General features: G+C 30.1%; 1 protein-coding gene across 2 annotated transcripts in view; it reads left to right on the top strand.

Moving 5' to 3' along the window:
• The first annotated feature begins 109 nt into the window (after nt 1–109).
• Nucleotides 110–23,473, top strand: part of LOC138935923 (serine-rich adhesin for platelets) — a 65,910-nt gene continuing 42,546 nt past the window's right edge. The window contains exon 1 of one of the 2 annotated variants that reach the window (XM_070300902.1): nt 110–562. In XM_070300902.1, the coding sequence (XP_070157003.1) occupies nt 449–562 (114 nt within the window). In that variant the 5' untranslated portion in view covers nt 110–448. The remainder of the gene's footprint in view (nt 563–23,473) is intronic. The other variant, XM_070300903.1, reaches the window with a different exon arrangement.

Genomic DNA, 23,473 nt, shown 5'->3' on the forward strand with positions numbered 1-23,473 from the left:
AAGCAGTGGTATCAACGCAGAGTACTGCCGCCGCTACCGCCGTCACCGCCGTCATCGTCGTCGTCGCCGTCGCCGTCAAGCAGTGGTATCAACGCAGAGTACTCGGCTGTCGGAATATCTTTCTTGGAGTACGCTTCCCGGAATTTTGCGACGAATATTCGGCGACGAGTGTGTGCGTGCGTGTGTCCTCTCACTCTCTCTTCACCACCACCTCACTCTCTTCATCTCTCGCCGATCGGGGGTGTCGTGCATGCATGCGTGCGTGCGAGGTCGCCGCGAGTCCGGGTCACTCCTCGAGTTTGTTTTCTTTTCCATCTCCGTTCCTTCCTCGAATCTCCGCTTTAAATCATCATCGCCGGATGACGGCGCGTGTATGTAGTGCGTGCGGCGCGTGTACCTGTGTGTACGACGAGCGACATAATCTACGAGGTGCGTCCCGTGCCGCCTCATGTCTACGCATCGTCTTCGTCGCGCGGACACAGCACAGCGGCTCGCCACCACCGTGTCTACCCCTACCTCCGGCAGCAATATTACCCTTCCTAGGCCCTATGGTAGCCACACGGTAAGTACGCACTTATCGCACGCGTTCCCCGATTCTCCTCGCTCGCTCTCGCTCTCGCGCTCGCGCTTCTCGTCACCCGGACAGCGCGAGTGCCCCTGAGCATTTCACGTAACCTCTCTTTCTTCCTTTAAGTATATCTGATATCGTGTAAATTCGGAGCATCAATCGAATGCGCATTAAAATGACGCGCGATGTGATCCATCTTTCGTGGATGCGCACAGTGGCACATTCTCGTGCTTGTCAAGATATATTTTGTATATATATATATATATATATATGTGGAGTCTCATGTGTTGTAATCTCTTTCCATCAAGTGGCATTTACATTCTAAAACAGTATATTGAGGATATTGAGATTGTCTATCTATGCAACTATAATCTGTTTTCTTATACTGATGTTTGATGATTATATTCGCATGCGTATTCACATGCGATGCAAGAATTTTGTCTCGTGTCTAGGAATGTACAATGTTCATATTTATTCTAGATTGTTAATTAGATATGTTAAGATTTCAGAAATGTAACATCTTATGTATTTACGTAGCTATACATAACATTTATCTCATTCAAATACTGTTACAATTAAACATATTAAGCTTTCGATGAATGTAAATTCCCTCCTTGCGTACTTATGGATAGATAGAGCAGTATTTTGCGCTCATTAATGTTGATTATGCACATTGATATGTTTTGCTAATCTCTTCTCTCTGTAGTTCATAGACACACAGAGCATTCATATTTATTAATGTTAATTAGACATATTGAGATGTCAACGCATGTAACCTTTTCGTTGAAATGCTTATGGTAATATAGAGTAAGATTCGTGTTAGAACAATATTAAAATTTTATCCACTTAGATATAATTAAGTTTTCAGCGATGTCTCAATCTCTTCCATAAATACATAGAAAGACAATTGAAATACAATTAATTATACATAGATTGAAAATTCAGTTGACATATAACTTTTTCTTTCGCAGACTCAAGGGTTTGCTTTAAATTAAGATATTTATAAATCTTTTTCGCTTTTACAATATTATAATTTTTTACATTTGGATATAATCAAGTTTTCAGCAATGTCTCAATCTCTTCCATAAATACATAGAAAGACAATTAAAATACAATTAATTATACATGGATTGAAAATTCAGTTGACATATAACTTTTTCTTTCGCAGACTCAAGGGTTTGCTTTAAATTAAGATATTTATAAATCTTTTTCGCTTTTACAATATTATAATTTTTTACATTTGGATATAATCAAGTTTTCAGCAATGTCTCAATCTCTTCCATAAATACATAGAAAGACAATTGAAATACAATTAATTATACATAGATTGAAAATTTAGTTGACATATAACTTTTTCTTTCGCAGACTCAAAGGTTTGCTTTAAATTAAGATATTTATAAATCTTTTACAATATTATAATTTTTTACATTTGGATATAATCAAGTTTTCAGCAATGTCTCAATCTCTTCCATAAATACATAGAAAGACAATTAAAATACAATTAATTATACATGGATTGAAAATTCAGTTGACATATAACTTTTTCTTTCGCAGACTCAAGGGTTTGCTTTAAATTAAGATATTTATAAATCTTTTTCGCTTTCACAATATTATAATTTTTTACATTTGGATATAATCAAATTTTCAGCGATGTCTCAATCTCTTTCATAAATACATAGAAAGACAATTGAAATACAATTAATTATACATGGATTGAAAATTTAGTTGACATATAACTTTTTCTTTCGCAGACTCAAGAGTTTGCTTTAAATTAAGATATTTATAAATCTTTTTCGCTTTTACAATATTATAATTTTTTACATTTGGATATAATCAAGTTTTCAGCAATGTCTCAATCTCTTCCATAAATACATAGAAAGACAATTAAAATACAATTAATTATACATGGATTGAAAATTCAGTTGACATATAACTTTTTCTTTCGCAGACTCAAGGGTTTGCTTTAAATTAAGATATTTATAAATCTTTTTCGCTTTTACAATATTATAATTTTTTACACTTGGATATAATTAAATCTTCAGCAATGTCTCAATCTCTTATGCTTTCATAAAAAGATAATTAAAATACTCTTGTTAATTATACATGGATTGAAAATTTAGTTGACGTATAAATTTTTCTCTCGCAAACAAATAAAGCAAGCGAGAGAGTTTGCTTTATTTTAAATTGACATATTTATAAACGTTTTTCACTTTTAAAATTTCAATTCTTGCTGTGATTTATTTAAAGTCATTAAAGAGAGAGAAGCTATTAATATTTATTTTTTGTGCTCTCTCTCTCTCTCTCTCTCTCTCTCTCTCGTAATGATACTCATACAATATTTTTTATATCTTTTTAGTGTTTTATAAAGCATCTACATGCTTATTAATAATTAAAAGAGTAGATAAAAAATCATTTTTTCATGTGGCATTGCACTTAAGCTTGCTTGTTGAAGCAATATTATAGAAAAGAAACAATTGCAAATGTAATATGTATTTTCTTTTATGTTTTGCTATATATGTTTTATCTTAAAAAAAAAGTGCATTACTTTTGCGTTATAATGATATTATTACATGAACTATTTATTAGACAACTAAATTGAACAAACTATTTTTATAATAGAAAGCTTTATACAAAAAAAATTGTATATATTATCTTTTTTATTTTATTAAAATTATCTTACATATACATTTATCTGTCATACGCTGTTATTTTCTAATCAAGTGCAACGTAACGTAATTTTAAAATATATAAAATATTTTCATATCTAAATATTACAACTAAATATTATTCAATTTGAAAAATATTTTTTATTCTGATATATAAAAATATATTTTATTAAAGAAGCTAGAGAACACATTAAATTCGTCTTTCTATATACGGCATGTTTGAAAAACAATTTACATTCTTTCGCAAATTGCTTTAGTTTTTTATTCAAATTATTCAAAATACAATACATAAGTAAAATTTAAAAATTAACATGATTTTAAAATTTCAGAAAATTTAATAATTTATAAGTCAAAAATGACAAATATTTTTTTAACCTACATATATAATTGTATGGATCAACATTTATGAATCCACAATTCTTTTTTTCTTTCTCTTTTATTCAGTTATAATATCGTTATAATAATTCTACTTTTAAATTAATATCTAAAAGAAAATTTTATACACGGGAAAAAAAAATGCTGTTGCTTCAATTGAAGTCTATGTCACGGGCTGCCACAATCTTACCATAGTTCATTCCAATGATATTTTTATTCGACCAAATATCTGGATAGTTGTTTTAATAATCCAGATATTAGGTCCAATAAAAATATCATTGTTATGAACTATGTATTGGTATTATCTATATATTTTTGAAAAATATACTCTTATATTTTTATATATATAATTAAAATGCCAATTAATCACATGAATTTTTATTGAAACTATATCTCCTTTAGGGACAAAATATTATACATTTTTCATACACGGGACATCCCGTATATGAATTTTTATGCCGTGTACATAATAAATGTCATATTAGTCAAGGAATAAACGCCGTAGATCAAGATTGTGTGATATATTTTATAAACATGTCACATCATCAGTTGTTCGCCTACGCGTATTTTTTTTTTTTTCTTTTTTCGCGAACGCGTAGGAGAGATTGCTCGACGATTAATCATCCCCCTTCCGACACCCCGGCCTCTTTAATACCGCGCGTCCCACTGCACCATTTGCCCTTTAATTCACGATGACGAGGGTACGTTCCCTCTTAGCTTATTGTTTTTGACTTCGCATAATATATATTTTGCGTCGCACGCGGTATAAAAATTTTACAGTTAAATATATAATTATAATAACAAAATAAAAAATAAAATCAATGTAAGTATTAATTCTTTCTCAAAATTTCTTTATATATATATATATATATATATATACAGATCTCTCCTTTACCAAGTTATATTTTAGCGCGTTACACAATTCCATCATTTACGGTATATATTACGATGGTTTTACATTATATGAATTGCTTTATAAAAATGATAAATCTAAGAGAACGAAGGAAACTTTTATTTCGTTTGTGTGACATTAATTATCCCGCCACGCAGCGTGCATTTTAATCCCTCGGCTGCGCCGCTCTGGCAATTAGGAAGAATTACTCGGAAACTAGCTTTTCACTGTAAATACCTGCGATACAGCGCGGAGAATGGCGGAAATAAAACGCGTGGCATTAATTTATTGAAACACGATGTGTGCTATTGATTATGTTATTGTCGCCACTCATTGCGCGCGATGTACGATTGTTCACATATGAACGAGCAATTATGTTTTCTCTCGCTTGGGGAAAAAACGTAAGCAAAATAAACGGCGTATTTTTCAAATCCTCATGCATTCTCTGTTTGGATAAACACGATAAAAACATGATTTTTATTGATTTGTAAAAGGGAATAATTCTCTATTTTCGATACGAATGAATATAAATTAATACTGATATATCAATGTAAAAAAAAATATATATATATAAAATAAAATATAAACATTATAAATGCAACATATAAATAGAAACAATAAAAAGAAACATTCGAACTGAGTTTCTTCTATGAATGTAAAAGTATTACGAATCAAAAGGATACTTTCTTTGATTCCTCCGAGAACAGAATTTTTCTAGCAAACTAGCGAACTGGTTTTTTCTTTTTTTTCCAGATCAGCAATTAAATTAAACACTATTGAAATTTAAAAGATTCACAATCGAGTAATAATTGTATTGTTACGCTATCAATTGAAATGAACTAATAAATTAATCATATGGCAATCATATTTATGACTAAAACATGAAGATATATTAAAATGAAATTGTGCGCGGTCGGTTGAATTCATGTTGGGTGGATAGCGACGTACATTTATATAAGGCAATATAATATTCAGTCCGAGAGCAATTATTGGGATTGTAGATTAAACGGCATTAATAGAACGCGCGACGGTGGTAAAGGCATGCATTGTTTCTGTATCCCTAATTACGTCATATGACCTGCATCCGGGTCATGTATCGCGATCGGAGACGTTCTCCGGAATATAGGAATGCCGATTCCTCTCGGCGTCTTGCATATCCGATACGCGACGATAAGATACGAGAAAATTTTAATATTATATTACTAACAATAAGTTTGTTCAATCGCACATTTCGCGCAGATTGCTCCTTTCTTTCTCTCTCTCTCTCTCCGAATAACTTCAAAAAATTTGTTTTAAATAGAAAAAGCGCGGTAAGAAATGAATAGATTAATTTTTTTCTTCTCGGGTTTATCCAACAATTACTTGTTACGGAGGAAAGAGATTTTATATAAAGTAAGAGGAATATATAAAATGGATTCAATAGGTTGTCAAATCGATGAGAAATAAATATTACCTTCAATCAGTGCGAAATTTGTAAACTAGATTTTTGATAGAAAAATAATTTAGAAATATCTATTCAGAGTAATAATAGTATTAAGATAGAAATAATAAAATTCGTGTGGATCACGATGTGTTTTGCATTACGTATTTATATACGCGAAGTAAATTCCACAGTTAAAGTAGCTTATGTAATTGAGCGAAAATAACATTAAGAATTGTGCAGATTGAGGATTATTGCTTGATTTTATCGAAAACTGCGAAAGAGCTATAAATATAACTATAGCTTTTTTTTCATTAAGTACTTTTTAAGTTATTTTATAATATATTTTAATCTGACATATTTTAATATAAAAAAAAAAATATTTCGTAAAATATTCAGTTTTCAATAATCTTACCGTAATACTTTTATGTACAGAATAATGAGACAAATCAATTAGTGCAAAAAAAAAAAAAAAAAAAAAAAATCTTAAAAACAATTATTTTTTTATACTAATTGATTTGTCTCATTATTCCGTACATAAAAGTATTACGGTAAGATTATCGAAAACTGAATATTTTATTTTTTATATCAAAATATGTCAGATTAAAATATAAAATAACTTAAAAAGTACTTAATGAAAAAATACTTTATTATAGTGTTTTGGAAAGCTCTCGACATAAGCTACAAGAATATGTAATGAAAAATAGGGGGTTTCATTTAAGAAATTAAAGGTGTCCTTGACTTGACCTTAACGATGCCATCTAAGGTCAAACCAATGACACCATCTTATGTTCCCCTCAAAACCATACAATTTTTATTGAAAACGTTTTTCTCTAAAATGTTTAGTTTTTGAAAGAATAGGGGTGTGTATGGGTGGTCTAGGACACCCTGTATAACGTACTGTACGATTAAAAAGTTAAACTGCATCAAGTCATTAACTAGAGTGTAATTAATTCTCTCTTCCTGATTTTGTCTCTAAAATGTGGTAGAAAATGACGGGAGAGGATATTTAATTTGTTTTCGTATAAAAATATCAATCTATGTTTGTATGTGTGTATTTATTACATAATATAACTCGCGTTAACTCTTAATACTTAATATAATATATAATACATCCGTTTGCATTCGATAAATATAATATTTACGATACCCAATACGGGTTTATGTTAATTTTAACATGTGTCAAACAATAATTGTATATTATGCAGCAAAATAGGGTAGCGAGCGAACATATAATATTCCCATACGATATTTCCATAACATTCTAACGTGGATTTCCACAGTCGATATATTCACAGCGAGAAACTATAGTGCAACGATATATTGTATAATGCAATAATTTTGCAACGCTACGTTGCGTAACGCAATTGGATAACCGATATAAAGCGCGAGAGAAGTTCTTGGAAATATTTCTCAAAAGAATTCCCGCAATTAAAACTGCAGTTATATCACGATATCATTCACGACGAAAGGAATTTTATTATTCTCAATGCGGAACATGGAAAAACTCTGCTTTATTAACTCGGATAACATAAAGCAAAATTCGAGTATTGTCTTTTCTCTTTCGAAATTGTCGATGATAATATTTTACTACCAAAAACAAATACAAATTAATTTCCAGCCGATGTTTTGCATCGTTAATCTAGAATCTGCTTTATTTTGTGGGGTTTTTTTTTTTCTAAATTTTTAGCTGGAAAATTTAATTGCTTGTTTATTAGTCGACGAGCACGTACGTGTAACATGAATGGTTGAATGATTATGTAACACATCTTGCTGGCTCATCGTGTTAGTCATAGGGTTACAAAAAACCGTTAATGGGCTTTCCCATACTCGGTCTCTGTCGAATGCATGTAACATGTTAAAATAGTACTTTATCACTTTCCATTAGATAGAAAAGTTATTAACACCCGGGAATAGCGGCGCAATTTTTCACGACGTGAATGGGAGGTGTAATCGATCACTCCGTGATTCAAATTTGTTTCGCACCTTCTCTTTAAAAATTACATAGCTCAGAACGTCGTGTTTTCTTTTAATTAACACGTATTTAAGAAGAAAAGAAAAAAAAATATATATATATATATATATATTAAATATTTTAATCTTTTGCTAATAAAAGTATACTATTCTTCTTTTCAGAAATTTATTTTTACGAAAATAAACATCGTATTTATTACCGTACTTTGCTCTCTCATTTTTGGACATACATATGTGTCTTAATTTACGCTAAAAATTATTCTTATTTATTTTCCTCTTTTATTTTCAATAGAATTTAAATTTTAATAAAATTTATCGGATCGCTTCTTAAAGCATATGTAATCTTGGTGTCGGAAGGATGAGGTAATATGTATTTACGATAAAATGTTTTTTCGAGAAATCTTAAATTACGTATTTAACGATTAAAGACATCTGCGCGTTCGGCGCGTTGTTTACTTTTCTTAGTTTCGTCGCATACTGTCTCCCCTTATGGTTTACATACTTGACGCTTCTTCGCTCATGTAACTCGAGAGTCTTCGAGAAAAGTTGTTTCTTGTTGCTTAGTAACACAATGTAGCCCATGATTCCACCTATGTCACTGGAATGTATATACTCGCCGTTAAAATTCATCCGAGACACACCGTGAATACGTCTACTACTATGATTCAATTATTCGCAGTATAGTTGGCTTGTTAGAAGAGTGTAATGATAAAAGACAAAAATGGACGACTTTTTTATTAATTATATTATTTACAGATATTATTCCACGTAGAAATGTATTTTATTATTTAATTATTTACCCTCAATGTGTGCAAGAAATTCTTCATTCTCAACGAATTTATAGCTTAAAAATTATATTAGTGGGGTTGTTGCTGCTAATGTTTCTGCTAAGAAAAAAATTGTTTTTTAATTTTAAGAGGGCTAAGATTATGCTGGATATTTTCTCTTTTTTTTTTGCAATTTTTGAGAGAGCCATTACAATCTATAAAATATCATAAAAATAAAAATGATTGTTTAAAAAAATACATTATAAATAATTTTCTTAAAAACAATTTTTTTTTTATACTAATTGATTTGTCTCATTATTCTGTACATAGAAGTATTACGGTGAGATTATCAAAAACTAAATATTTTACGAGATATTTAATTTTTTATATCAAAATATGTCGGATTAAAATATAAAATTACTCGAAAAGTACTTAATAAAAAAATACTTTATTATAGTGTTTTGGAAAGCTCTCGATGTCAGTTACAAGAATACTAAATAAAAAATGTAGGTTTCCATTTAAGATTTTAAAGTTGACCTTCACATAACCTTCAAATGATTTTCCAAGGTCAAATCATTGTCAACATCTTATGGCCCCCTTGAAGCCACACAACTTTTGTTTGAAACTTTTTTATGTCAGATTATTGTAAGTGCCTTAAAAATCATGGCGACCGTTACGAGGACCACCCTATATATATATATACATACATATATACACTGTGAGTTGTAATGGAAGGAAAATATATAACTTATATTGAGAAATACGTAACTACCTATGCTAAAGATTTCGAACTGTTTCCAGAAGGATGTTTCTCGGGCACGTTTCTTAGCAATCAATAGTGCGAGATATGCGATTAGTTACACGAGAGGCTCTCGCACGCCTCACTTCGTAAATACGGTTCTTGCTGGACTATGGTCGTGTTGTGTATGCCATGTATCGCGATACACACGGTGTCGTGTAAACGTAACCGACGAGATCAAGTGTGTTTGAGAGAGTGAAAGAGAGAGAGAAAGAGAGAGCAAACCATTGCTATCTCATCCCAGCGAATGACATTCGACTCTTGAACCGCAGAAATTGTCTTATCTAAGCGCGAGATGAATTTTCGTGCCTCGAGACACGAAAATGTCTACGTGTTATTAATAAGAAGGTAGAATTGCATCGTCATTCGGAGAACTTTGTCCGAACTGTATCTCGCTAGATATTCTCACGTCTCTCTATTCTTCTTGGTATTTTGACAATAAAGTTTGATAAATTTTCTTATTTTTACAATGTGCAATAGCATATCTCTTGTGAAATCTTTTTTAATATTTTCTTAAAGACCTTATGTAAAAATTTGTGTTCGACAACACACGATGAGAACACAGATATCTCTCGTGATAATATAAACAAATAAAATATAAAAATCCTATTTAAGGCTAAATCGCGAGTATTTTAAGACAAATTTAATAAAATAAAAATTTGCGAATCGTCGAAACAAATTACGAAGAAACTTATACTAGTTTTTTTTTTTAAGTTGCTGTCATAAGGATAAAGAAGGATAATGATATTACTTCACGAAAACCATGCTTGCCATCGAGACCTTTCTTTTTCGAGGTAAGGACAATGTCGGTGTGATAAAAGAGTTTTTACTCCATCAATCTTCGATCTCTCGAGTTTCTCGGGAATGTTCGACAACCGTTGATATACCTCGTCCCAACTATGCAATTCCACCGGAAGATTCATCCGCTAGAAGTTTCCGCGCACATAAGTAACAGACCTTTCGAGCTCGGAAATATCAAACGCGGGATATTTCGCTGAGGTATCTGAAAAGTACATGCGCCATGCTCGATTCCTTGTACTTGTGATCGATTTTCTTTTCTCTTTCATAGTTTTGATCTCTTCAAAATTTCCCCTCTCTTCGCTCTACATCTTGTCATTACATAAACAATATATTGCTATTTTTTAACAATATTTATAATATATCTAAAAAAAAATTATACGCGATTTGAAAAAAGAAAGGGATAAGATTATTACCAATAATTTTTTATCCGTAGTCGATTGGTAATAAAGAAAACTTTTGGCAAATGAAATCGAACCTGATTAGCAAGCTATCGAATATTGTAATTCTGAAAATGTTTTGGATTCAAAATTATCAACGCAGGATGAAAGGCTTAATCGGGATTGCCATCTCGTGTATTTCGGATGTTTCACTAAAAATTTCCAAGTTTCTGGAGAAAACAAGATTTATTTCCCGTAAATTTAATCAGATATGATGTCGTTTTAAATTTCTTTACTGTAGAATAGAGATCGTCAATGCAATGCAATTAGTAACATGTCATGTGTGTCTTGGGCACGATCATGGACACGGAACCACAATATGCGAAACACGTTAAATGCCCGACATTGACATTCGCGTTCATTTATGTTCTCGCCAAGGATCGTTTTAACATGTTCACAAGATGTATGTACGTGACGTATCTTCGACATGATCAACAAAGATTTTCTTTATTGTAAAATAAGATACTGATCGTAGAAACTAAATATAAGTTTTCGTAATTCGTTATTACGTAAGTCTATATTTTACGCCAAAAAAAAAAAAAAAAAAAAAAAAAATCATATTTGAAAAGGATATCGAAAATATCGAATTTTATTTCAAAACTATAATTTATTCTATTTATTTATTTATAGTTTGTCGCTATTTATTTATTTGCCATTTGAAGGCAAACTGTAATATGGGAAAAAATTCTTATCGAAGAGAATTTGAAAATTAAAAATTATATTTGTTATTAAAGAGAATTCGAAAGGTAAAAATCACATCTCTTTGCAATTAAATAAAATGCATTTGCGTTCGAAAAACGTCTGTAACATTTTATACAAATTGTGTATATAAATAATATTTTACATATTTATATGCAGTGAAAAAATGATTTTTTTTAACTCGTGAAGTAGATTTTTAATTGGCGACGAAAGCTTAGAAAACTCCAAATACTTCTATCATAACTATTATAATCTATTTTATAAGGCACGCAAGTGAAAAGAGAAGATTCACAAACTTACAATTGGAAGATCGTACATATCAATTGTTATAAAAATTACGTACTTGTAACATTATTTTTTCCCGTAAATAAGTTTTCATTCCAGTACACGAAATCATGTCGGGACTAATTTCTAACAAGGCTCATAAAAATGTTCAAAATTACACAGACAGAAAGACAGATAGAGGAGAGAGAGAGAGAGAGAGAGAGAGAGAGAGAGAATAAAATTTTCATAAAATCTACTTCTCACAATCAGTCTGATTACTTCCGACAGGATTGCTTCTCGCGCATTTTTACCTTCGTGATTTTTCATCGACTGCCAATTTTATTTATTTTTTAATCTTGTTTCGTCTTGTCGACGCGCTCCTTTTACTCTCGACAGAAACACAATTTTATTTTTATATAGATACGCTTCTCTTTGTTAAGTTATTTACGTAACTGCACATAATAAATACAATTTTTAATAAAATAGAAATCGAGTCAAGTCTGAATTATTATTTGTTAGAAGTACATTTCTCGCGGTTGATAAATAGAGAATTTAAATAAGTTTTTATTTATTTATTTATTTTTTTTTTTTAGCAATTCTTATTTTATTGTTAGTATATTCTGGCTTGTTTTTAACGAGATTGATATTGTTTTAATTATTTAATTATTTAATTTAACATCGTTATATATTTCCGAAGCTATCTAATCATGTACAAAGAATTTAATGCCATATATCTAATGTTTAATTTTTTCATTGTAATTAACGCTGTCGGTAATTACCATTTTTACATAATTTGTGCAAAACCGAAACATTCTATGCACAAATACACATCCGATCGATGCGAACAATTGTGCATTTCGAAAATAATGTGCGTTATTAAATTTGCGAGAGAGATTTTCAATAAAATCAATAGCTGCAAAAATACGTTGGACGGAAATTCTTGTGCGAGCGAATTGTGTCCGGATAAACAAAATATATATATATATTTTTTTTTTTTTTTTTTTAACAAAATTTTTGCCCGACAACCTTTTGAAATCATAAATTTTCCACAAATATAAGAGACTCGATCGACAGCGTGATACCGGTAATTGACTTTTTTCTCATCTGCAGGAATCTCTTTGTTCCTATTTTCAAACATTTATATACTACATACAGAAATCCATACATGTACGCCAATCATTCTTTTATTATTACTTCAATAAAAGATGCAGGAAGCAAAAAAAGCGAGATACTACATATCCGCTACATTGTTAGAGAATATTATACAAATTAATATTTTTACATTTTTATAGATATTTTTGTAAAATAATGCTTTTTTTTATATAATAAAGGGTACTAATTAAAAAATGATTGTTCTATAAAAAAAAAATGTTTTTGTTTTATGAAATCTCCGCATTCTCTGACGCATTCATTTTTTTTTATTTTGCATTAATTTGCGTCTACCTTGATGTAAACCCTTATCAATTTATATCTAATTGTATTAATTACTTTAAGAGAAACTCTATTTAAAAAAAAAAAAAAAAAAAAAAAATCACTGAAATGTATTATTTTATTAATTAATTTTTTGTTAAGAGAAAACACGAGAATATTATTTTTTTGAGTATTGTTTGCAATGCAAATTGCTTTCAAATTTTTTTGAATATTTAAAATAACAATTGTCAACATAAATTAATTACTAAAATGTCGTATAAATTTTTCAGAAAAATATAAGCAGACTCTCTCTCTCTCTCTCTCTCTCTCTCTCTCTCTTTTTCTATGTAAATAATTTCGCAAATGTAACCAGGAAATTAAGCGTACTAAAAATTTACTTTTTTATATTTTACATTTTTGTGTTTCTGTTTGTTTGATTATCGAATTTATCGAAATAACGCCGATTAAAATTCCTTTTCAAAAATTACTCAGGATTCAACAGACTTCAAATATTCAGGGAAAGATCAAATAACTCACATCACACGCACTGTAATATTTCTTTTTCTTCTCTTCCGAGATGATTTGAGAGATCGCACAATTAGGGACAATCGGTTAAATCGTTTTGTTTCGTTAGCTTTATTATCTCTTCCACTTGATTTTCTCTCAATAGTCGAACCGCGACTTCTACACCAATTTCTTCCATTCTTCGCGTAAATTTTTTTAACGTATTTCTCTCTTTCTCATGAGCAATTCTATCTTTTTTTATCTTCGATAGCTTCTGCTTCCATCCAGAATCGATAATGTGCGATACTAAAGAAACATCTAATAGTCCTGTACTTTAAGATAAAAAATTTTCCCATCTTTATAAAATTTCTCTTGAAAAATAGAGAGTGGGTGTTTTGTTTCTATATCCATCAAAAATAATCGAGTCTTGAAAGAACCTTCCGATGTCGATCAAGATTGATCAAATATCCCTATAATACACGACATCGAAAAGAAAGACGAACAAGAAGTTGCAAAAACAGAAAAAAGAGATTACATACTAAAACGTGATCGTGATTATGTATTATCATTCGAATAACTACCGGTCTGTCTTTATAAAAATTTAGCGAGAAAGATGGCAGAAGTTGAACAGGTCGACGCAACGCAACGGGACATTTATTTCTTCGCCTGACGCTTTTTAATTCATCTCAAACTTTTTCGATTTCAATTAAAAAGTTACCGCGATTTAACTTTCTGCCGACTGTCCCAGCGGCTTAATGGCGGCTCGCTTTCGGAATCAAAAAAAAAAAAAAAAATCTAAAGGCATATACTTCTCTCCCTTTCTCTCCCTTCTGCCTGTTTTTCCGTTTCTTTCGATCCCACACGGGCACCTCTTGAATTTTCCGGCGCACGTGGAAATTCTCAACTGTCGCTATTTATCGAATTTCAATAATGCAATTTCTGCAGTGTACAAGTTGAACGATATAATTTGAAATATATAATCTCATAACTCATTACTTTTGATGATATTGATAATATATAAGAATGATATTATTCTATTTAAGGGAACAGATATCTCTCATGGCAAAATTTTTTTGTCAAAATTATTTTTATGGAATTTAAAAGCTATCTCTCCCTTTTTAAACGGAACAATATATGTTTTTTCTTACGTAAGTAAATTTTTCTGTCGTTTGAATAAAAGTTAATATTTTGTATTTTATATTTTATATCAAAATATATCGGAATCATATTTTTGATTAGTTCAATTATAATCGAAGTTACATATCTAAAATATATATATAGGATGACACGTAAAGAAAGTTTACTAAATACAATATATAGCGTGCGTCTTACTTCTTTATTAAGCGTTATAGAAAAAAAATGGTTTAAGATTTTTTTAACTCAGTTTTTGGTAAGGAATAACGCTATGTACTTAGTGGGCGGTCGTTACGTGTCACCCTGTAGAATATATATATATATATACAAGTGCAATTTTAAAGGACTCATTATACTAATGGACAATATAAACAGAGCTACACAAAGTGTAAGTAATTATGATGCATGCATAACATGAAAAATTCCAAGCTACAAGTTGAAAGCAATCTGCGTCTCAAGAACGACTTTTTCTGGTGAAAAGGATGTTTGAGCAGCCCTATATATATATAACAAACTGGTGATTGCTTTTCCTTCTGTGTCCTTTCTTCGTGCTTGTCGGAGAAAATGGGACATGCTTCCGCAGTTTTTTTACTCTCTCTTGTCCCAAGCTACTATTTTTATTGGAAAGAAAAATATTGAGACGTTTCGCGAGAAGAGGCCAAATTTGTAGATGTACATCCTTAATAATCTCAAGTATGTTCTATATGTGAATATATAATCTGAAGACTTTTTATTATTTATGTAGCAAAAAAGGATACTTCTTAAATCGTATTTTTGTATTATTCAAATGTATAAATTAAATAATTAATATTATATCTAATTAAATGTATTTTAATAATTAAGTTCAATTTAATTTTAAATCGAACGGACGACGAAATGTTATGAGAAATAATGTGAAGAAATGTTTTGAGAAAATATTTGAAAGTCATGTGAATCGTTCTACTGTTTTCGTAAAATTTTATGATCTTTGTTGACTGCTGTTGTTGTCACATATGGTAAGATTGTGAGTATGAAAGAGATATCCGTTATAGTCAGTGATCGTTAAAAGACTTCGTAAATACTAGAGATTTACCAAATGTGCACCAAAAGTTTTTGCATCGGGTAAAATTTGGTTGGTTTAGATTTTGCGGAATGAAATATGAAAGTACAAATATTAATGGGCACACTATACGTACCATATATGTATTCGCATGTAAGTATATCTCTCTGGCAGCAGATCCTGAAAATGTTTGCTTTTCGGTCTCTCTTAGCGTTCGTTCATGCAACCGACGTATATTCGAACATTTCAAATGCTTCTAGGATAATATTACCAGCAAGTTGACGATATTAATTAATTTGCCTTCGAAAAGTAATACGGAACAAGAGAAATGATTCCTAAATTTTAGCTAAATTAACAAAATAATTATAAAAATAAAAAAGATAAATTTTTGTGATAAATTTTTTTTAAAAGCAGTCGAATTATTTTTTTATCAATTTAGAAAAACTCACGAATCTGCTCTTTTAATCGAAAATTTGTGAAAAGCCATGCTATTCGGGTAGTATTCGGCTTTATCAATTCATGCAGATATTTTATAGTATAATAAAATGTTTAATCGAGTTTGTTTTTTACCGATACTGATTGTGAGAGAGTATGTTCCCAAACTAATTGAAGCAAATCCCGCGCTATCAACGCTGATAAATTAATTAGTCGTTATCGATTACACTCTATAAGGAAATCCAAAAATCTCATCGCCTTTATCAAACTATTATTATAATTGCATTATTTTAATTGTTTGAAAATACAAAAGAGAGAGAGAGAGAGAGAGAGTTTATGCAGACAAATTAAGTTATTCAGTGCATTTTTAATTAGGGTTTACGAGGTATGCAAGATAATATTGAAATATCTCGTAAAGTATATTAATTTTGCGGCGATTTTATTTTTATACTTTTATACATAGAATGATAAGAAATTTTTATATGAATTGATTTATACAATAACTGTATAATTGCATTTAAAGAGATATGCAATCGCACATTACAAATGCGTATAATGATAATGCCATTGATTTTATTCATTAGCCTGTTAAAAATTTAACGAACGTTTTAATGAAGAAATGAATACTTTCTAAGATATTTCGTATTTTATTTATCACAATATGTCAAAATAAATTATGAAGTATTTCGTAAACTATTGGACTTTGGATTTCATTTTAATTACTTTTACACGATAAAAAGAATCATCTTTTTTATAATGTCGAGGAAATTATACAAAAACTTTTCAAGGACAGTTGTAAAAAGTGCAGGAAGAAAGGAAGTCGGAGCACGTTAGAAAGTATCCGATATTCGAAATACTTCCCTTTTTAGCGATCATTCTTAAGATATTGAACGTTGATAGTCGATATCTACCTATACATAAGACAGCAACTGTACAATTGGATATTCAGATAGAGGATTAAAAACAATTTGAAATACTTGTGTGATATCGAGGTCAAGATGGTTTTATTCATGAACACTCGTATCGTCGTATAAATTTTTAATTTTTCGAGTATCTCACAGGAATTCAATTTTTTTATAATATTAATTATTCTGAATGATTGCATTTCGTTAAATTTTCAGCATTAATGATTATTTTGATTTAAATATAAATTCAATTTATTCCTCTATCAGTCATACGGGGAACAAAAATTTAAAAAAAGAAAAAAAATGTTTTCAAACGTGTTATTAAAGTTTCGCAATAAACCGCTGCCGCGTTTTTCACGAGCTATTATTTCATCAATTTCGTTATAAATTTAATAAAAAAATATAGATTTGTGGTTTATAACAAATATATAGATTTAATTAAAGTATACATTTGTCTACTTTTATCAATATCAATAATACATCTCTTGATATTATTTATCTTTTAAAAAATGAAATTAAAAAATTTTAAAAATATTTATATATTTTCTTACATATTTATTTTATGATATATCTGTTTTTATTTATCTTTTTATTATACGCGTTTCTATAATTTTATTTCTTTATAATTATACGCGGCACTGTGAGAACTATGAAAAACTGTAAACAGTATCTCTCTACAGAAATTTTTTAATAACAATGACTTGAAATTATATTTTTATCTGATACAAGAATTGCATATTTTATTTTCTTGAAGGATTCTCAATTCTGTCTTAATGGAAGTACGTATAATACTTAATATGTGCGTGTATTGAAAAACTTTTCCTCTTTCTTTTCTTATCATTGAAAATAGCTAATTGTTCATCTTTTTTTTTAATTTAATGAATAACACATCTGTATAGGTGTAGCTACGAAGGAGTTAAAACGAATTCTCGCTTATTTCACGAGCGGACTTTATTCGAGGGTCGTTTCAATTACGGATGATAAACAAATACGCCCACTTCTTCGAATGATATCCCGTCTCTTTGTTTCAGACTCCGCGAACACCCGAGACGCCACTGTAACAGCCACTAACTCGACATTATAAATATTCAGAAAGAATTGCACACATACATTCGCGTATTACATAACATTTCTGATTCTTCGAGCATTTTTCCTCCTTTGCAACCGCCGTTTAACCGATACCGGTCTTGTTTGGTCAATACAAAACTCTTGAAGTAAACGGATGCACGATTGTTTCCACCGAATGATCACAGACCAGTTTAATATACAGACACAATTCGCAATTATTATTTTTATTGTCTTCGTTAATTTTTATTTTTAATTCTAACATGTATGTATATATGTATACATGTCTAATTCTAACAATGTGTATTTCACCCATGTGACACATGTGTATGTGAAGCTGACATATCGTTTCATGAAAAGTCATAAAAAGAGTTTTTTTATAGCTTTATTTTTAATAATTCTAATTCCTAATAGTTAAAACAAATAGTTTTAACTGTTACATAAAAAAAAATATATATCAAAGCAGAGACTTCACGCAGCTTCTCACTTTCCTATGAAGTTTTCCTCATTAATTTCTGACAGATTTTCAAAGTTTTGTAATTTTACATGAATTCTAAAAAGAGTTCTATCTTAAAAGCAAAAAAAAAAAAAACATTGGTTAAAATCAAATATTTACGAGTGAATGCGTACATGTATCAAATATCCAAGTGATGCTGGTTGATTTTCGAAAATTCCATTTATTCTAAAACAGTTCTCGTATAATTTTGAGTATACTCATCCATTTTATAAAAAGTTCTAACCATAAGCAGTTTAAAAAACTTTTTAATCAATTTTTTTTCACCCGAGAAAGATATGAAATCCACTTGACTATTTCACAATAATTATAATAATCTTATAAAGCACCGATAAGCTTTTAAATGAATAATTTAATTTTAAATGGATAATGAATGATGAAATCATTCAAGCTATAATTTTATTTTCTTTTAACAAATAATAATTTGGATTTTAAAGATCTGATTAAATAGTTAATATATAAAGTTAATATATATTTTAGATGTCATCTAATTTAAATTTATTTAGATTTTCTTTATATAACCGACTATTTATTTTCAAGATTATCCAGCTAATATTTGATTTCGAAAAATATAGATACTTTTTATTACTTAACAATTTATACATTATTAAAAAATATTTCAGAATTAATGACATATATATATTTCGTTTATGAGTTCGACATATATAACTCGTTTATGACTCAGAAAATTAAATAAAATTCTCGATCGTTTAACGATATATAATTATAATTGATAGAACAAAAGGCAGGACGACAAACGAGCGACAAAAACGTCAAACGAATGTATATGTGTGTGTGTGCGTGAAAGAGGAGTATTATTATCAGAGCGATAATATTGATTCCGCGTCTCTTACATTAGCCTGCAAGGTTCAATTTCGTGGACGATTGCTTTAAGAAGATATTTGAAAGCATCCAGGAAGGATTTGTCGATACGCCGTCTTTGGGACATCTCTCCACTTCTCTTCGATTAAATTGAGAGGAGAAGGCGCGTGTAGGCGGGATTGGGGGGGAGGGGGAGAGAGTAGAACGGCAATGGGGGACGAAAGGGAATTGAGTGTGGGTGGATAATACGCGTGAGAGCACCTTTCCCAGAGCTTCCTAGCGAAGAGTTCAAAGACGAAGATCTCATTTTCGCATCCGTTAAAACTCATGCCGTCGGAGAGGCAAATCGAAGAAAACTTCGAAAAATTTCATTACTTTTACTCTCCGTACGATCGCGATCGAGGATGCGAGAGAGAGAGAGAGAGAGAGAGAGAGAGAGAGAGAGAGAGAGAGGTGGCAGACTTGAAATTTCTCGCTATTAAGGTACCTTTACATGGCAGCGTCGAGCGTTGAGCGTCTGCGTAAAATATTGTTACCCAGAATTATATTTATTTCATTAATTTTATTATGATGTGTATACGTGTGTGTGTGTGTGTGTGTGTGTGTGTGTGTGTGTGTGTTATTATTATTAATCAAAAATATATTATAAAACGTTACTATTTTGTAAATTGAAATAAAATAAAAATACAAATACAGCGAGGAGATTTTGGATGGTTGAAATATTCAAATAAATAAGACACAAAAAAAAGATTCACAAATGACGAAATGACACAGTTTGAAAAACTATTGTTAAAAGTAGGAAATGATTTAAAAGAGCAGTGTTATAAATATGCAGGAAAAAAAAAATTATGAAAATTACGTCCCTTGATTCTTGATTAGATTCTAATATTTTGCTAAGTAACATTTTATATATTTTTTGTTCAATAATAATATCTATTTTGTATAATATAAATAAATATCAATTTTCAGTATCGGTAATCAGCATCAGAACATAATTTCTTTTATCTCGATCGAATTAATATCACTCATCATGCTATTACCAGCAAGAAGCTGAAATCTATCTCATTCAGATTCCTGCGCAATGATTTCTGCGTAGACGCAGACGCCCGATGTTTGATGCTGCCATGTAATGGCACCTTTACATCGAGTAATGCGGCGTATAGTTTGTTATATGCCTTTTTTTTTTGTAAAAATACAGAGCTAACAAGATTGCCTAACAACATTAAGAGATAGAACTGCATTAATAATGAAGAATAAAAGAAATAGAGCGGAATTGCCGTGTCGATCAAAATAAAGTGATATAAAAATATCTATGCTTGATATTTTTCGAATATTATTTCTGTCATGAATATTCATATTCTTTTAGACTCTCGTGACATAAAAGAAATTAATTGATAATTAAATATTTAGATTTTTTAAAATTTTATTATTGATAAGTTAGCATAAGAAAGCTTCACAGTCATCGCAGTTAAATAGATGAATACACGAGAGCAAAATCGATATCTTTAAGTGAGATTTTTACAAATTAGAACAGCATATAATTCAGGAATGTGGGACAGCTCAATTTTAGAAAGGATCAGTTTATGTTCCACGTAATTACAAAATAATAGCGTCTAGACTTTCGACTATGTGCAATAATAAATCTTAAACAATATAAATTGTAGGATCTTCGAAAGTCATCACGCGAAAGTACATCTGGTAAAAAAGAGGGAACTCCTATGTTTACAATGCTGACGAAGCATAGCTCACAAAATGCAGCGACCCGCAGAAGGGAACTGTAAAGGGAGTTTCTAATCACGATGGCCATCTAATCTACGAGCGCGAAGGGTCAGGACACTTAATGAGCTCAACGGAAAAGCTGGCGCGTTGGTCGAAACAAGATTAAAAACTCGTGCGAATAGACTTTCTCGATTCGTTCTTAATTTGAAGGATATCTTGTTTTTTAATTATGTGTCTGAAATAATTATATAAAAAAAATATTAAAATATCTGTCATGATCGCGATTGCACAACAAATAATTAATTAATTTCTTTTTGTACGCAACAATAATTTGCGATGATTTGGAAAACAAATTTACAAGCATTTATTTAACATAATCTGCAACGAAAAACTACGCAATGTCATCCAGAATCACCGGATTTTTTAAAAGATCACATATTATTTTAATACAATTTTAATGTAATAATCATAAATTGTCAAATATTTAAATAATAACTTCTCTCGACATTCATTTCATATCAACATTTAATAGATATAATATACGTCTACAAATACTTTATTATAGATGTTTTAAGCATTTTAATATAAAATATGAGATATTTTATATACGCATTACATTAAAAATTAAAATAATTAATTTATAAATGACAATAAATAATTACTTTGAAAATGGCAATTTAAAATAAATTATTAAAAATATTTGAAATTATTTGGAGATAAATGCGCAATTAATTTTAAAAGTAACAAATAAATAATTTCTATATTATTCACAATTGCTCGACATCTCTTTTTCTCTTCATCTTTTGTTGCTCTTTTATGGCGTTTATTCGTGAAAAAAAAAATGATTAATTATAATCAGCATAATATGATAATCGTACAATACTCTCCGCGTTAATTGCGCGCAATGTACACTATTTTATATTGCGACGAAAGAATAACGCGAAAATTAGAATTTGATCGAAGATCCTTCGCCAAGATTCACGCGCCACTTGTACTAAATGCTACCTTTTTTTGCTATATATATGTATATTTATTATATGTTTTCTTTTTATTTCGAGACATTTTTTTATTTTCTATAAGTTAAAATTAGATATCCGCGAACTGCGATATTCGGGAATATAGCTAAATTTTTTAACTGCTCACGTGGCAAACCTCGTTCGAATAAATCTTACGAAATATACGTTTTGACAAATTACAACAATATTTAAATCGCATTTATGATATGATTGATCAATTATTGACAATTTATGGGAATAATAACAAATATACTTTTTAATTAAATGCGCGTCGACTGTCTAATCCATGTCGTGTCTGTAATGTTTTGTTAATGACGGAAAAACACGAAAATTTTTACCCAAACTTAGCATTTTTATCCTAATACTGTGCAGTATTACGCGAATCGATTTAATGGCGAAATAAAATACGATGAAAAATACAATCAAAATTCGATATTTTACAAACACGTATATAATGTATTCTTGCAATGTAATTTCGCGAGAAATACACGTATTATTAATAAAATAATCGATATATATTATGCTTTTTTATTACTTGAATCAAATGACCACCGCCGCGATATCATTTACTGCAGAAATTAATTAACTACGTAGATTGATTTATTATATGGAATTATATGTATTATATGGATGTTTTTATATATATATATATATATATATATATATATATATATATATATATATATATATATAGCGTAACAATATATGAGACGCGATTCTCGTACCTTTCTCCCCACTCAGAAGCTTCGAGACGCGAATGACAAGGCCACCGCTTGTCAACAAAGCACGTAAGAAAACGTCGAATATTGTGTGATAATCAGTTTTTTTGTCGTCGCTCGAAATATTCAACATACTATAAAATAAGTACGGAATTTCATGTTATTTGGATTTCAATCGCGTGTTTTTTGATATTTATCAATCGCTGTATTTTAAAAATGTGGCGCATATATATATATATATAATGTAAAACAAATAATTAATATTTAAACAATTAATTATTTGTTTTACATTATATATGTATACGTATATGCTTGCACTCGGAGCTTGTAGGATCGGTTTGATGATTTTTGCTCTTATTCAAACGCGAGGCATCTCGCTGCATATGCCAGGCGGTCAACAACGCAATGACGCCATGTGCTTCTAGCTGGATTATCGAGGGGCTGGGCCGGGACGGTGATTCGCAGTAGAGGGTAGTTGTATAGGGTGCACGAAATGTTCTAGGTTTCTGGGCTTTCGTGACGAGACGAC

Source organism: Polyergus mexicanus, unplaced genomic scaffold (assembly GCF_030449975.1).
Source record: "Polyergus mexicanus isolate NDT 795.1 unplaced genomic scaffold, iyPolMexi1.0 SCAF_8, whole genome shotgun sequence".
NCBI lineage: Eukaryota > Metazoa > Arthropoda > Insecta > Hymenoptera > Formicidae > Polyergus > Polyergus mexicanus.